Here is a 16,156-nt window from a genome sequence, read left to right as displayed (position 1 = left end):
TATGCTAAGTGCTTTCTTCTTTTAAAATAACCTGAAAGTAGTGGCTTAAAGCACATGGAGACCATTAATTTAGAGAGACTAAAGTATTTACATGGGAGAAAAGAGTATTCCTTCTTATTAAATATTTATCTCGCAAGACCTCAGTGGGTCATCATCAGACAGTACATGTTTAATTCTGCTCCTTCTGAGATGACATTTTTAAAGGCCTTTCAAGTAATTATTAACACTATATTGGATTACCAAATTGACTAGATTTGTTCTGTAATTGGTATATTTTAAGTTCTAATATCAGTTTGGTGTTTAGAGTTTTTTGTTTTTTGGTTTTTTTTTTACCCTCAGAAATGGAGTGTGAATATTTATAAATCTGTTCTAAGTTTATTTCTAAAAGCCATGTACCCTATTTAGTGCTGCCGTCTTCCAGCACTTGGGCACAGATGGTTAACATAGCATGTGGGCTATGTTACAGAAGGTTTCCATTGCAGGTGTGGCTTATGAAGTCACTGAATCTGGGACTCTTGAACAAAGAAAAGGTGGATTTTTCCTTTTTGTTATACGGTGCTAGAGAAAGCATTGCTTTTTATTGACATGACTGGATTAGTTCTTTACTAAGCAAATGTGGCTCTAAAGTAATGTTACCAAAAACACATAATTATAAATAACAAGAGACTAGATTCCAACACCCATCTGACTAACTGCAAAGTCCATGCTGTTTCCAGTTCCCAATTTTACCCCTCAAAATGTGGAAGACAAAGTTCTGTTGAAGCTTTGGAGAAGTCTCTCCTACCATGGGATCTCAGTGGTTGGTGGAGATTGTTGGTTCTAACGGGAGGAAACTTTTATAATTACAGGAAGGTTTGAATAGTTGTTATATTGAGTACTTTGAAGGGAGAGAGAGAAAAACAAATAGCATCATATTTGCTAATTATCAGGTGATGGCAGCAGTACTCTAGGATTTATTTGTCCAACTATAAGCTATCAACTTGAAATTAAGGTCTTTGAGAGGCTTTATCCATATTTTGAGGGGCAAAATAGGGAATTGGAAGCAGCATGGACTTTGAAGTTAGATCTATGTTGAAATCTAGTCTCTGCCATTTACAGTTGTGCATTTTTGGTGACTTATTATGCTACTCATATGGGGGAGGGTGGCTGTTAGGAGGAGCAGATCCTCTAATCTGTCAGCATAGTATTGAGCTTAGAATAGCATGAGTAATCAATAAGTAGAGATGATATTACTGCTTCAATGATATTGTTGTTTACAGTATTTTTGAGAATTTGCTTTGGAATTGACTTTAGTATTATTTTGAGATATCTTTACAGGCATTCAGCGTTCTATATTTTTGATCCAAAATGGTATTACTGAGCTGAACAGCTCTTCTCGTGGCCTAAAATAATTTTGGCTGTTTCTTACAAATTAAATCCACCCTCAGAAGAGGAATTTTGCTACTCAGTAGAATAGAGAATGTACTATAAGATCTTTGGGCAGTCACAAAACACAAGTTCCAGAAATGTGTGGAGCAGTGGCAGTGCTGTTGCCACAAATGCATAGACTGTAAAATAGAAAACACTTCCTAGGATATAGAAGTTTTGTCACTTTAAAAAATACAAAGCCATCTTTACTCTGAGACCTTGAGGGTCTGCCACTTGTTGCCTTGGTCATGACTGTGGTCCAGGGTTTAGCTGCACATGCCCTTTGGTTTCGGCAGAGAAGCCTTAAAACCAGGATCTATGACTGAGGAACATTTTCTCAATAGGATTGAAAAGTTAATGGATTAAAATGTGTTAACTTCTAAAGACAGAGATTTACTAGTCTGTTATCTATTCACCAGGATGTCCTGCCCTAGGATACAGTAAAATTTTAGATAAAAGAGCTATAACCCCTCTGAAAAATGCCCTTCACTTATGTCTGGAAAGCAAAAGACACTATAGACCAGAGACCAAAAAAATACCAGCCCCTGAAGATACAGAAAACGGATTCCTTATTTTCTACTCTCTGACATCTGCAATTTTGCCAAAGTATTTTGTTTATTTATTCCTCTCAGAACTGCAGAATTACTTTTGGTAGAATAACAGGTTTCTATGTCATTTGCTTATAAGATGTGACTTATTAAGGGAGAGGGGAGGCACTGGAAGCCTTGAGTCATTCAGCAAGTGTTTACTGAGCACCTAGACTGGGAAATGAAAGTGTGATTACACTTACACAATGGAGGTCTACAACTCTACAATTCAACTATAAATGTTGCGTTGAACTTTCCAAATAAGATAGAGGATTTAAACTCTGTTTTGCATTGAGATTACCCCTATTTTCGCCACTATGCCCGTTGCAACTAAGAAACACCAGAGCTGCCTCCACCCTGCTTACTAACCTGTGTGTCCCTGGGTGAGCTTGTGCCTCTCCAGGTCATTAGCCCTTTGAAGGGTATTAACCTTCCAAACAGTCACTGATTCCATTGTGGTTGCCAAAAGCAAGGCACAGGGACAATGCACATCTGTCAAATACCTGACAGATGTCTCTTCCAATTTCGGTGATCAAACAAGCGCTGAACTGAGTATAGTAAGGCAGGATTAGTCCATTCCTGCCCCTTTCTAAGTATCACCCTAGAGAGCTAATTCCCTCTGAGCCATTAGCTTTTTCATTTAAAAGCAAAAGCATTGCGAGCTGCAGTGCTCATACCTGTAATCCAAGCACATTGGAAGGATGAGGCAGGAGGATCACTTGTGCACAGGAGTTCAAGACCAGCTGGGTTAACATGGCAAAATCCCATCTTTACAAAAAATATAAAAATTATCTGGGCATGGTAGCGTGTGCCTTTAGCACCAGCTACTCAGGAGGCTGAAGTGGGAGGATCACTTGAACTCAGGAAGTCAAGGCTACAGTGAGCCTTAATCATGCCACTGTGCAACAGCCTGGGTGACACAGTGAGACTATGTCTCAAAAAAAGCATTGAACCAAAATTATAATAATATACCCAAACAATAAAAGATTTAAACTTGCCTGATAAATTTTCAAACTACCTCTCCCTCCTTGGAGAACTACTGGCCCATAGTACTTCCAACTCTAGAATCCTGTGTTCCATGTCAGCTTCTATCTATAACAATTATGACTAAGTTAGAGCCCCAAGGAAAATTGGAATGACAGAAGTTACCCTTTCAATGAATTGTAGTATAAATTACCCAAACTCTATTTGGCAACCTTTATAGCCAAATGTTAAATTTTTAAATAACATTCTTAATTCTAAATGAACTAGAATTTCTTGTTCCTCCTGAACTTGCCAAATAAACACATTTCAAATGTTAGATGAACAGAAGCCTAAACCAGAAATCACTCCAGGCAACTGAGTTTCCATACCCTTGGAAATTGTTTTTTCTGTGTTTTTTTTTTTTTTTTCATTTGATACATTTGATTTAATTTGGTTTACACCTTTTCCCTATTGAAACATGACTTTTAAAAATTATCCTCCATGTATGATTGGCTTAAAGGCTAAATCAGAAAACAAGAATGATCTGGGCTATGACATTAACCTTCTCCACCCTCTGAAGCTGATGCCGGAAGCTGTTCTCACTCCTTCCCTCTGCTATTGCATGTCCAGTCATTCCCTTCCTCCTGGCATGTTGTGCAGGATGCTCACCTTACTAATGTTTGCATATGACACTGCGAAACTGATTGACTTTTTGCTAACATCAGTAGAGTAGCTGTACGAATACCGGTCTGTTCTGTCTTAACCATTATTTAACCTCTTAACTAAACATTACCATTTTTATCATTGTCAGGAATTTCAGATGAACAATGTAGTCTCATGGTGAAGTCTTATTTTTCCCACATTTAGGCAGGATTTATTAAAATAAGCTTGTCTGTGTGTTAGACAACATTGGAAATGTTAGTGAAGATGTGAAATGTATTTACAGTTTTAAAATACTTGGTATTTATAAAGCATTTTTCTTCTGTAAAGATTTTTAAAATATATTGCAGACCTCTAAGAAAATAAGGCAACTGATATATCTTCTGTAGTTCTGTATAAGACAGCCCTTCAGTGGTCTAAAGATGGAAAACAAATTGAAGAAAAAAATTTGTTTTTCAGATAACTTATTAAAAATAGGGTTTCCCAGGAAATTACAGCTGCAATTGAGTATTTCTGTATAAAGCAGTTGAAAAATATATTTAAACTGTCTTCTCCCCACAAAAGCCTAGATTTATGGTGAAAAAAGAAAAATGTAAACAAAACCCAAAAGAATAGCAAGCCATTTACATGCATTGGTATTCATAAAAGAATATCAATAACCAAGACCCCTTGGATGAGATCTGAAGAGAGAATGAAAGAGAGAGAGGCTGAGTATGAGCCCCATTCCCTCCTGTTCCACCGAGGACTGTAGTGCGATGCCTTCATATTGCCTGTGTTTGCTTTGCAGTCGAGGTTTTATACCTTCGTGTGTATAATTTCTCTGTTTATCCATTTCTAATAAGTACTGATTTAATTTTTGTGGGCCTGTTTTTTGTTTGTTTGTTTGTTTTTAAGAAAATACAAAAGGTAAAATGTACCAGAGAGGAGCCTTCTTGTAAGTATGAAGTAAAAATACTACTTTTGTAAGAAGAGCTAATGAGTATCAGTAGGAAAATATCACAAAGTTTATATAAATATTGAATTTTATGAGCATTTTGATTTTGTATGTCACTACATATAGTCCTAATAGGATTAAAAACAATAAATTATTCATAGACCCAAATAATTGATTATAAAGATATAATATCCAGCTTTTTATAAGCAGTGTAGTTTAATTTGTATAATTGGCTTTGTTTTGCCTTTTTTAATAAATAATTTTTAAATACTGAGAAGTTCCTTTGATATGTACTGTGAAAATATTTATTAAGATAATTTAAGGCCAATAATTTAGGATTTAATCATAAGAATTGAGTATTACATATGTGTATTAATATGACACTTATATGCCTAGAATAATTATGCTGATACCAATGTACAGAGGGTATAAAACATCCATCTGTTGTATCTTACTAAAGGGATATTACCACGTATCGTAATCAGGTGGCCATTCTGCCTTGTATTCCACTGCTAAGAAAGGATGTACAGGTAAATATGGCAAGATCTTATCTCATCATGCCACACACTTGCAAAAGGATGTAAAGTCAAAAGCCCATATGACCATTGTTATGAGCAGAAGGTTCAATATGGTTTTAATTTTCTTTTACAGGTGGTAGTGGATAGTTATAAAACATTTTAATGAAGCTCTTTAGTTTAATTAGATCCCATTTGTCAATTTTAGCTTTTGCTGCCGTTGCTTTTGGTGTTTTAGACATGAAGTCTTTGCCCATGCCTATGTCCTGAATGGTACTACCTAGGTTTTCCTCTAGGATTTTTATGATGTAAATGACGAGTTGATGGGTGCAGCAGACCAACATGGCACAAGTATACATATGTAACAAACCTGCACGTTATGCACATGTACCCTACAACTTAAAGTATAATAATAATAAATTAAAAAAAAAAATTTTAAAAATCCAAATGGTATAGTTCCTTAATGTAAAATTTTACTGCAGCTAGTAAAAAGTAATCTTTGTTTTATGTACAATGAGATGTATTGTGCGTATAAAAATTTAGGGTCTAGCCATTGTGAAGCACTATTTAGAATAAAGCCCTCCATCTGTGATCACTTTGGTCAGGACAAAATAGACCTAATTGGCCTGTGAAAGTGTGCTCTTAGGGATAAATATATGTACATATGCACAATGCTGTTACACATATTAGAACCCTATAAGGAAAAAGAGGAAAATGTCTTATTTTGAAAATTCACTGTATTTAAGTCTAAAATACACAAATACCTATATATCACATTGAATGAACATTTTTACTTTACTGTTTTTACAGCCTTTTGATCAAGGAAGAATTCAGAAAGTTTTTCATGCTATATGCAGCCGAATTCACACACTTAACAGATTCTCTTCTAAAGCTGCTAAATACTGATGAGAAATATCTAACTATGATAACTCATTGTTTTTGTTAAAATTACATATTGAGTGTCCTGTTTTGTTGGCTGATTAAAAGTTTGTTAGGCGTTTTGTCAAGGTGGCCAGATGATACCGTCTTCACAATTGTATATAGAATATTTGTGCTGGTGAACTCTAGATCCAGTTATATATGTTATATTTTATTATCTCTTAATACTGAATAGCAGTTGGCCTCCATTATTTCCATTCCCAAATAAGGGAATTCAAGGAATATAAATAGACTCTTTGGTCCATCTTAACAGTTTACATAAAATTTGTAATTAAACATTTTAGAAACATTGTTGAAAAAGAAAAATCTGTTTCTTACAATTATTTATCTTATACCTAAAAATATCAGTTCACTTTTCCAGATTAATATTGAACTAGAGGAAAACTTTACCTTGTAAAACCTTTACATTTTAAAATTCAAATTGTTTTAAAATCCTGAGGAGGAATTTGAACTTTTAAAACAAGACAGCCATCTTAAGTTTTCCTAAAACCAATCACCACTTTAACACTTACCTGTACAAGACTCATGACTAAAAATAATTTTTCAGTATGTATGTTGATTTAATTGGCAGCAGATATAAGATCTGAAATAACAGTTCAGATTCATGCTAAGTAAATATTAACAGATTGATAATGTTAGAAACCACATAATCCTCTAGGGACACATGTTCATATGTTTGTGTGTGTGTAATTCAGAAAGGAATGGGTAATATCTGTCTCTTGTCCTTGCTCCTACTCTCTAACGAGGGTCACTTTAACCTACAGGCTGGTCACCCTCCCTAACCCCTTTGCTAATGAGTGGTGGTCCTGCCCCCCTGGCTGGCAGGCCCACCCTTCTTCAGCAAGCTGCTGCCCAGGGAAATGTCACTTTATTATCAATGCTGCTTAATGAAGAAGGACTGGACATTAATTACTCCTGTGAAGATGGCCATTCTGCCTTGTATTCTGCTGCTAAGAATGGACATACAGGTAAATATGGCAAGATCTTATCATATCACACACTTGCAAAAGGAGGGAAAGTCAAAAGCCCATGTATCCATTGTTATGAGCCTAAGGCTCAATTTAGTTTTATTTTTCTTTTACAGGTGGTAATTGATAGTATTAAATGAGATTTAAAGTTTGTATAAACATTTAAAAAATCCAAATTGTACAGTTCCTTAATATAAAGTTTTACCACAGCTAGTAAAAAATAATCTTTGTTTTATGCAAAGATGACTTTGCATTTATGGTCCGTTAGAAATACCTGATATGTGAGAAAGTCTAATTATGAGAACTTTAGTGCTACATGCTACAGTGAGGGAAAGTTTTAGTAGTTAGGAAAGGACATGGGCCTGAAATCGTTCCACAGTTGGAAGAATTTATAGTTATTTGAATGTCTTAAAAGAACCGAGAAGTTGTGTAACTATAAATGGTATATCGATGAAGACTGGGAATTATTCTTGTTCTTTAAAATGCAAATCCTGTAGTCAAATATACCAAAACATATGGGAGTGCAGAAAAAGAGAGGATTTGACCGCAAATGCAAAGTCAGATAGCATTGCATATGGGAGCCCATGTGACTGTCGATTAATTCAGATAAATGGAGGATTCTAGCAACCTCAGAGAGCCTATTATTTTTTAAGTATTCTAGAATTCTTCATAAACACTATGGAGATTTTCATTAATATAGAAGAAGTAAATCTAGTAAGTAACATGAGGAATGTGACATCTAGGTGGCATTTATTCCTGAGTTAGGTGACTTCCAATGGGCTGTCCTTTAGCCTCATTCATGGAGTTAAGGGTAGTATGCCCACCATCCAGAAGCAGTTTAAAGATTAAACATCATAAAGTAATAATTTATTTAAATACAAAGAATGGTATTTCAGTTTGGTAAGTGAATTTGGTTCTCCATCCAGGAACATTATTTTCTGGGATAGACTGGTAGAAAAATCTGGTAAAGCATTTTCTGGCACATGACATTTTTTTTACTCAGCAGCAACTCTTCCCAAAATGCACGCTCGCATGGGCACATGCACGTGCACACGCGCACACACACACACACACAAACACACACACCCATCTTAGTCAGTGAGTCTGGGGTATTATAATCTTTGGGAGAAGAGGCTGCTTTTCCTGTAAATTAGTCTGCAGAGTCTCAGGTCTGCCATGATGGAATTGTGAGATGAACTGTGCAGGGGAGAGGCCCTTTGGGTTTAGAATCTGTCTACAGCTTGCATAGAATTTGGCACATCTTAACTCCAAATGGGGAATTTACATGGCTTTCTATTAAAATCCATAGACTGTGTGAGATTGCTGCTGAGTGCAGAAGCCCAAATCAATGCTGCTGATAAAAATGGCTTCACACCCTTGTGTGCTGCAGCTGCTCAGGGACATTTCGAGTAAGTTGCTCTTAATTCCTTTTTTCCCACTGTGAAAGCCTCTTTTTATAATTTGCACACGTATTTTAGTTCCGGCTGGATGTGTAAACTAGTGCTTAAAATCACTGGCAAATAAATTCACTAAATATATTTGAGGATTTAAATGCAAACTAGGATTCTAAATTTGCTCTTAATAATAGTTAATATTTGAGGGAAGTGAAGAAGAGAACTGTGCTGTGTCCCAACTGAACGTAAATGAACTTTCTTCAGAAGATAATCTATAGCATGTCAACACATATGTCATGAGATAAAAGACTGTTGAGAAGCTTATTGTTCACTATTTTACACCATTCCAACCCCCCAAAAGATTTTTTACTTATGATGTCACTAAAAGTAGAACATAGAATTAAATCGGTTGTAATAATCTGAACTTCCTAGTGGTAATGTATTCTAATTATTCATCTTGTTTTACCATTTAAAACAAAATTGAAGCATGAATTTCACATACTGAAAGAAGTTTAAGCATTAAGCCAAAGATACCTATTAATTAAAATATACCTAACTTTAGCAATGGTTTATTTAGTAGCTTACTAAGTCAGTCAGATATAGGCATGACTTTTTAACATTAAAAGTCATATTTTAATTTTAAAAAAATAGAAAATAGCTAAGTTGCTTTTTCTGCCTGTGCTGAAATGTCAGGTTGTGGGAAACACAAGTTGCTTTTAACTTTTTAATCTAACTGTCCCGATAGAAATGTTCTTTAACAAATTACAGAATTATTGAAATGGGGTTTTCAAGGTTGAATCCATGTTATTAATCATAAATATAAAATTTTTAAAATACAAAATGAATTATTTATGTATAGCCTGATTTACTTTTCTGCATATCGAACACATATTTCATTACCCTGAGTTTGTCATTGAGAACCCTAGACACTGATTTTGCTGTACTCTTTGGGCATATCCTGACTCCTTCAAAAGGAATTTCTCCTTCTGAGCTGTGCTTTTTACCTTTACTTTCACCAGGCAGCCTGTAGGGCCACTTTCTTGGAGAGTATAGCAGTCACAGGAATGGAAGCATGGATAACTCTGCAAAAAGGAAGGACCCTGGAGAAATCTGGGGATTGATTGATCGATTATTATTATTTTTTTTTAGACGGAGTCTTGCTCTGTCACCAGGCTGGAGTGCAGTGGTGTGATCTCAGCTCATCACCTCACTGCAACCTCCGCCTCCTGGGTTTAAGTGATTCCCCTGCCTTGGCCTCCGGAGTAGCTGGGACTACCGGTACACGCCACCACACCCAGATAATTTTTTGTATTTTAGTAGAGATGGGTTTTCACCATGTTGGCCAGGATGGTCTGGATCTCCTGACCTCGTGATCTGCCCCCCTTGGCTTCCCAAAGTGCTGGGATTACAGGTGTGAGCCACTGCACCAGGCCGGATTGGTTAATTTAAATGTGTCTGATACACACATACATCAACATGTCACTTAATTTAATATATATATATATATATCAGATACTGCAAGGGAAAACTAGGAAAAACATTCATTGGAGTGAAAATAAAAGATGAAGTGGATTGCTTCTTTCTTTGATTATGATTTAGCCCTCTTTTTAAGTTTATTCTCAACTAATTTTACAACTTAAGCTCCGCATGTTTAGCTAGTAACTAAGTGTCACAAAGTCTTGACTTTACCTCGTTTCTTTCCTCCTTGATTCTCAGGGCAGCGGAGTTTCTGCTTAGCTATCTTTTTCCTCATCAGCTGGCCTGCCTTCAGGAGACAGGACAACCTCTGCTGTCTTTTCTCCCCAAGGCAACCCTTTTCTCAGCCTTTCTGCTGCCTTTTATAGAGAAGGCACATGGTGCCCTGCTGTCTATGCTATTTATAATTATTTTCTCAAGTGAAAATCTCAGAATGACTCAGCAGCCTTTTTTCAATGTTCAAACTATTTTGAACCAAAATAATATATATTTATCAAGTACAGTTAAACCGTTCATCCCAGGAAGTTCAATTCTAAGGACTCTGCTTTCACAAGTTGGTTATAGGGAAGTATCATAAAGGAGGTATTAGCACTTTTCAGATTTTCATGGGAGAAATGAAATTTTATTATTAGAATATATTTTCTAGCCTTATAAAAATAGTATTCATGTAATAACATCCATAATAATTGATATATATATATAAATAGAAACAGTTGATGTATATAAAGATGCAGCATTGCCTTCTTTTCTGTATTTAATATCTTGGTTAGGTGGTGCTTCAAAGGTCAAACCCAGGTTTTATGTAATTAATCCTAATCTTGTGTGTAGGTGTGTAGAATTATTAATTGCATATGATGCTAACATTAATCATGCTGCTGATGGAGGACAGACACCTCTATACCTGGCCTGTAAAAATGAAAATAAAGAATGTATTAAACTCTTGTTGGAAGCCGGAACCAACCGAAGTGTAAAAACCACAGTGAGTACCACTCTGGTTTTTTTTTCCCCCCTGTATACATAATTTGCCATATATTTGTAAACTCTACAACTAGAAAAACAAAATAAAGGTTAAAATAGAGGTTGCTTTATTTTGTTTTGCTCGTAGGATTTGGAAAGTGTCTGACCCTTGTTTGAATCTCTTTCCTGTTAATTAAATGTCTTGTTCATTAGCCTAACCAGTCCTTTAACCTCTGAGCCTCAGATTCATCTGTCAAACAGGAAAACAAATACCTATGCTTTGATTATTTTTAGAACTAGGGCAGACAAGGGAGGTATAATTTTTTATTCATTCAACAAATAATAGTCTCAGATCCTGTGTTTTCTTAAGTAAAGGAGAACCAATGGTTAATAATGGCCACAGAGATGTGGCCGGGTGTGGTGGCTCACGCCTGTAATCCCAGCACTTTGGGAGGCCAAGGTGGGCAGATCACCTGAGGTCAGGAGTTTGAGATCAGCCTGATCAACATGGAGAAACCCCATCTCTTCTGAAAATAGAAAATCAGCTGAGCGTGGTAGTGCATGCCTGTAATCCCAGTTACTTGGGAGGCTGAGGCAGCAGAATCGCTTGAACCTGGGAGGCAGAGGTTGTGGTGAGCCGAGATGGCGCCATTGCACTCCAGCCTGGGAAACAAGAGTAAAACTCCACCTAAAAAAAAAAAAAAAATCATATATGTAAGCAGAGATGTAATAAGCTAGATATAAACATTTTTAATGACTGTTATTGCTAGAGTTTTTTTTTAAAAAAAAAACTTCCTATTTTTTGAAAATCTGAGAAAACAGTTTAGTTTTATATTTTTCATGTTATTTATATATATTGAGAAATCTGTGGTGTTACACATATTCAGTATAAAATTCTATAGTGAAAAATAATTTTGTATCACTGGGCTGAATGAAAAAAAAAAGCAGTACAGCATAAAAATTAGTCACATCCTAAGTTAGAGAACACAGAAATCCATTCTCTCCAGCTAGTTGCTGGTGAGCTGAACAAAATCTTTGGAAGTATGGATGCTCAAAAGTTCAGAGATAAACAGTGTAATTGGGAACAATTATGTCTGTGCCTTATAATAAGTATCAAAAGAGGATGGAAGATAGAAATTTATTTTTCCAGAAATGGTTGCATGGCCTTTCTAATATAAATCGGGAAAGGTCAAAAGCACTTATAGTCTTCAGTAGTAGACTACTTGTGTAGTATACTGTTATACTACCCAAGTAAAGGTGTCCACAACCCAGTGAAGAACACACCTGAATGGAGCTGATTGAAGCTCCCTACTTGTCTTAGCCAAGTGAACTTTATTTATCTGATTGGAGCACCCTTGTCTTGTCTTAGCCAAGTGGATTTTATTGGTATGAGATACCAAACCAGAGAAAAAGCTGCATTGCAAAGGGATGGCTTTAGCAAATGATCAGATGACTTAACCCAAATTTAGATTGTTCGTATTAATTGTCTATTTATCTGTCTTCTACCCTATTATTTTTTAAAAGTGTACTGTAGCTTACTGAAATATATTTAGTATAGCAGTGTGAAATACTACATGAAAACGGTATGTCAAGGGGAAATTAAAGGTAGAAAAACATAGCCAAAATACAAATCACCAAAATAAGCCAGGTTCTTTTATGAAAATTTTTTTTAAAAAATAAAGAAAATGAGTGTCCGAATAGAACGCAGACCCATCTCTATATAAAGATGAAGAGACTATAGATAGAACCTAGATTTTTCCCAGAATAATGCTTGTCAAACTTTAGTGTATTAGAATCTCCTGGAGGTATCATTAAGTCAGATTGGTAGACCCCATCCCCAGAGTTTCTGATTCAATAGATCTGAGATGAGGCTTAAGAATTCACAGTTCTATCAAGTTCCCAGGTGATACTGATGCTGCTGGTCTGGGGACCACGCCTGAGAATCACTGCCCTAAAAAGGACTTCTATTAATACCCCTACTCCATCTACCAGCTAAGTGGGTAATAGAGGCTCCAAAGTAATATATTCTAGAAAACAGACCCAGTAATTTTAGTTGAAACATTTTCTAAGCTTATAATGATCAGTATCCCTCTGCAGTCACAAAACACTCAATAGGGGCCTGTAAACCTGCACTGAAATTATTTGGCTTTGTTTTTTTCTTTATGTCTACCTTTTCCCTGTTATTTAGGATCTTTCCTTCTGGAATGGTTGGCATAAAATTTTAAGATCGCAGAGTTAGGTCAGTGCCTTATAAGTAAAACTGGCTTATAACTGCATTCTTTCAGTACTCTACTAATAACATTCTTGCATATAAATTTTTTAATTCCTTTAAAGTTCATTCTCTTTCATAGTATTAAATTGAGATTTTGATTTACCATACATAATACTCAGTTATGCCCTGGGCAGTACCTGCTCACCCCAAATGTTTAACTGGTAGGTAGAAGTGATTACAAAATAGCAAACATGAGTCATAGCAGTTGGAAATATTGTTAACTGACAGAAGTCAGAGAACTTTACCCAGCTCATCAGTGTTGATGTTCAGGATTGGAATGCCTGCTTTTCCCAGCTCAGTGGTCCATGCCCAAGAACATTTTGAAGTGAACTTTCAATAACATTATCCTTGACATTAATGTTGTTATCAACCCTTTCCCCCTGGTCATTTTATTTTCAGGATGGCTGGACACCAGTTCATGCAGCTGTGGACACTGGTAATGTGGACAGCCTCAAGCTTCTTATGTACCATAGAATACCAGCTTGTGGAAATTCTTTCAATGAGGAGGAGTCCGAGTCAGGTGTCTTTGACTTGGATGGAGGAGAAGAGAGTCCTGAAGGCATATTCAAGCCTGTTGTTCCTGCAGACCTCATTAACCACGCCAACAGAGAAGGCTGGACTGCTGCCCACATTGCTGCTTCCAAAGGTTTTAAGGTGTGTCTGTTAGCAGCTGGCCTCATCATGCAGCTGTAATTTGATGAGCGGCAAAGTTGTCTGCTATAGATGAAGTGTACTTAAATTGAATAATTGGAGACTGAGTGATACAATTGCAGGTGTTACCAATACAAATTGACATTATTCCTATGCAATAGTTATGGTCAAGGGCATAAAAGACTTTTAATAAAAATAATTTATTTGTAGTTTGTTAATGAGAAATATGAGGGTAATTTCAAACATTTTATCTACAATAGGAGCAAATCATTGGTGTTGATTTAGTTCATTGGGTTGCTTACTTCAGTACCAACACCACGCTGCTAGTGAGAGGCAAGGTGAGGATTCACATTCATGCTGCAGAGCTCGTTCTCTTGCCCTGTACCCTCAGCTGCCAAACTTACCCCTGTCTGTGCTGTCTTACCAATATCTAAGAGGAAGCTCTAGATGCTCAGATAGAATATGGAATGATTCTGAATATTAAAGAAATAGTGTAATATAGTAATCCATTCATTCATGTTGTTCTGATGTCAATCACTTTAGCATTAATTTGTGTTAGCAATAATAAGATATTAGGAAGTTCCTGAGTGCAAGCTACTGTGTGTGCTAACATTTGTAAGGATCATTTCTGCCATTAGGTAGCTCCTAGTTCAGTGGCAAGTGTGCAGGGTACAAGACAAATGTAGGACAAGAAAAGCACAAAAATGAACACAAGGAGAACAGAAATGCACTTGGAACAGTATAAAAATGCAGCAATTACAGGAAAAAGAAGGAGAACATACGTATTTCAAAGGGCAGAACTTCAGGAGTGTTAGGCTCAAGCATGGCTCATTCTGGAGGAGCTGGAAATTATTTTGAGCTTTGCAAGGAGGATTAAATTCACCATCACCACTGAGAAAGGAGAGTGGTTCAGGTGAAAGGAGCAGTAAAAACAAACACATGGAAGTAGGGAGGTGGATAACAGGTCCCTGTTAATTGGGATAATGGAGAGTAGTGAGAAATAAGACCTGACTGGGAGTCTCACAGCAGGGCCTGGGGCCTTCAGTGACATAGCAAGGAGTTTGGTCTTAATTTACTATTCAAAGTGAAACCATTGAAAGGTTTTGTACAAAGGAACAAAATAATCAACTGAATAGTTTAAATAGATTCATTTAGCAAGAACATCAAGAAGATTTGAGATTACAAAGAAATTGGTATCAGGAAGAGACACTACATGAAAGATGATGAGAGCAGTGGAAATAATGAGAAATGCTAGGAATTCCCCAGGAATGAGCATGGATTAGATGAGGGAAATGGGGGAGCTGAATAAAAAGATAGTAGTAACATTCCCAAAAAGAACAAGGAAAAGGATCATTTTGATCAAGAAGACAGAATGCAGTTTTAGACATGCTGAATGTGTTACGATTTGTTCATCCAGATGGAGATAGCTAAAGATGTGTATTTAGAGCTCCTGGTTGGGTAACTTCCTGTTGTGATCTTGGCAGAAGCTGTTCATCTTGGACTTTGGTGTTTTACAAAATGAGAAAAGGGCATGATACAGTTGAGTCTGGAGGTATGGTTTGTTAGCAGTAGTTTTGTTGTTTTGTTTCCCCAACTTCACCCTTTGACCAAAAAGATACAAAAATTCTGGGAACTTGATTTGTATGTATGATTTGAATGGAATGCAATAATATTTGACATAAAAGTTTTTGGGAGACAAAGATGGGAAATGTGAATAGTTTAAACCTGAATATGTACAGTTAATCTAGGACTATGAATCTCTTTTGCTGTTGTAGAGGTGCATGGAAAGGGTAGTTTGCAACCTGCCTCCACTCCTTTAAAAGAAAAACTCTGAATGTAATATGAGATGTTAATGATGGGAGTGTGTTAGGCCTGCACTCAGCCTAGAGGCAAAAACAAAAAAAGAAAAGAAAAAACCTGAACACCCTTGATCTAGGATGTTCAGCTACTGGCACCTCTCAGGCTAGGCAGAAAGGAACTTGCTCCCCAGGGTGAGTTACCCTTCAGTGTAGGGCAGTTGTGATGCCGCTCAACTCCTTAATTATGACTTCTTTATTAGTTCTGGTGTTTTTATGATCAAAGAGGGCATTATCATTGATTTCCACACCTCTGGCATATTGTCCAAGGGAAATGTGACCTCTTTCTCCCATAGACTATGACTCTCGTGTATTCTTTTACTTTAAGAAGCACAAGATGAATTTTGGACAAGGAAAGAGAGATTTTTTTTTAAAGTGGGCATGACTGACAATATTCACATGCTGCTAGGCTATTAATATATTTTTTAAGCCCTGGAGTGGACATTAAATCTTCTAGTCTAACCTTTCCATTTTTTGATTAATACATTTAAACCCCAGAGGATTTAGTAGATAAAAGTTGGGAATGAAGCCCAGTTTGCCTGAATCCATTAGTCTTTTCATTGTACCATACTTCCTT

The 16,156-nt window shown here is 36.4% G+C and overlaps 1 protein-coding gene across 4 annotated transcripts in view; it reads left to right on the top strand.

Annotated features, from left to right (window-relative positions):
• The window catches only part of CTTNBP2 (cortactin binding protein 2), a 163,769-nt gene that overhangs the window by 83,325 nt on the left and 64,288 nt on the right, over positions 1 to 16,156 (top strand). For all 4 annotated transcript variants that reach the window (XM_025379249.1, XM_025379251.1, XM_025379252.1 and 1 more), the window contains exons 5-8: positions 6,770 to 6,973; positions 8,283 to 8,382; positions 10,672 to 10,822; positions 13,472 to 13,726. In XM_025379249.1, the coding sequence (XP_025235034.1) occupies positions 6,770 to 6,973; positions 8,283 to 8,382; positions 10,672 to 10,822; positions 13,472 to 13,726 (710 nt within the window). The remainder of the gene's footprint in view (positions 1 to 6,769; positions 6,974 to 8,282; positions 8,383 to 10,671; positions 10,823 to 13,471; positions 13,727 to 16,156) is intronic.

Source organism: Theropithecus gelada, chromosome 3 (assembly GCF_003255815.1).
Source record: "Theropithecus gelada isolate Dixy chromosome 3, Tgel_1.0, whole genome shotgun sequence".
Classification (NCBI taxonomy): Eukaryota; Metazoa; Chordata; class Mammalia; order Primates; family Cercopithecidae; genus Theropithecus; species Theropithecus gelada.
This window is presented reverse-complemented; position numbering and strand designations above follow the sequence as displayed.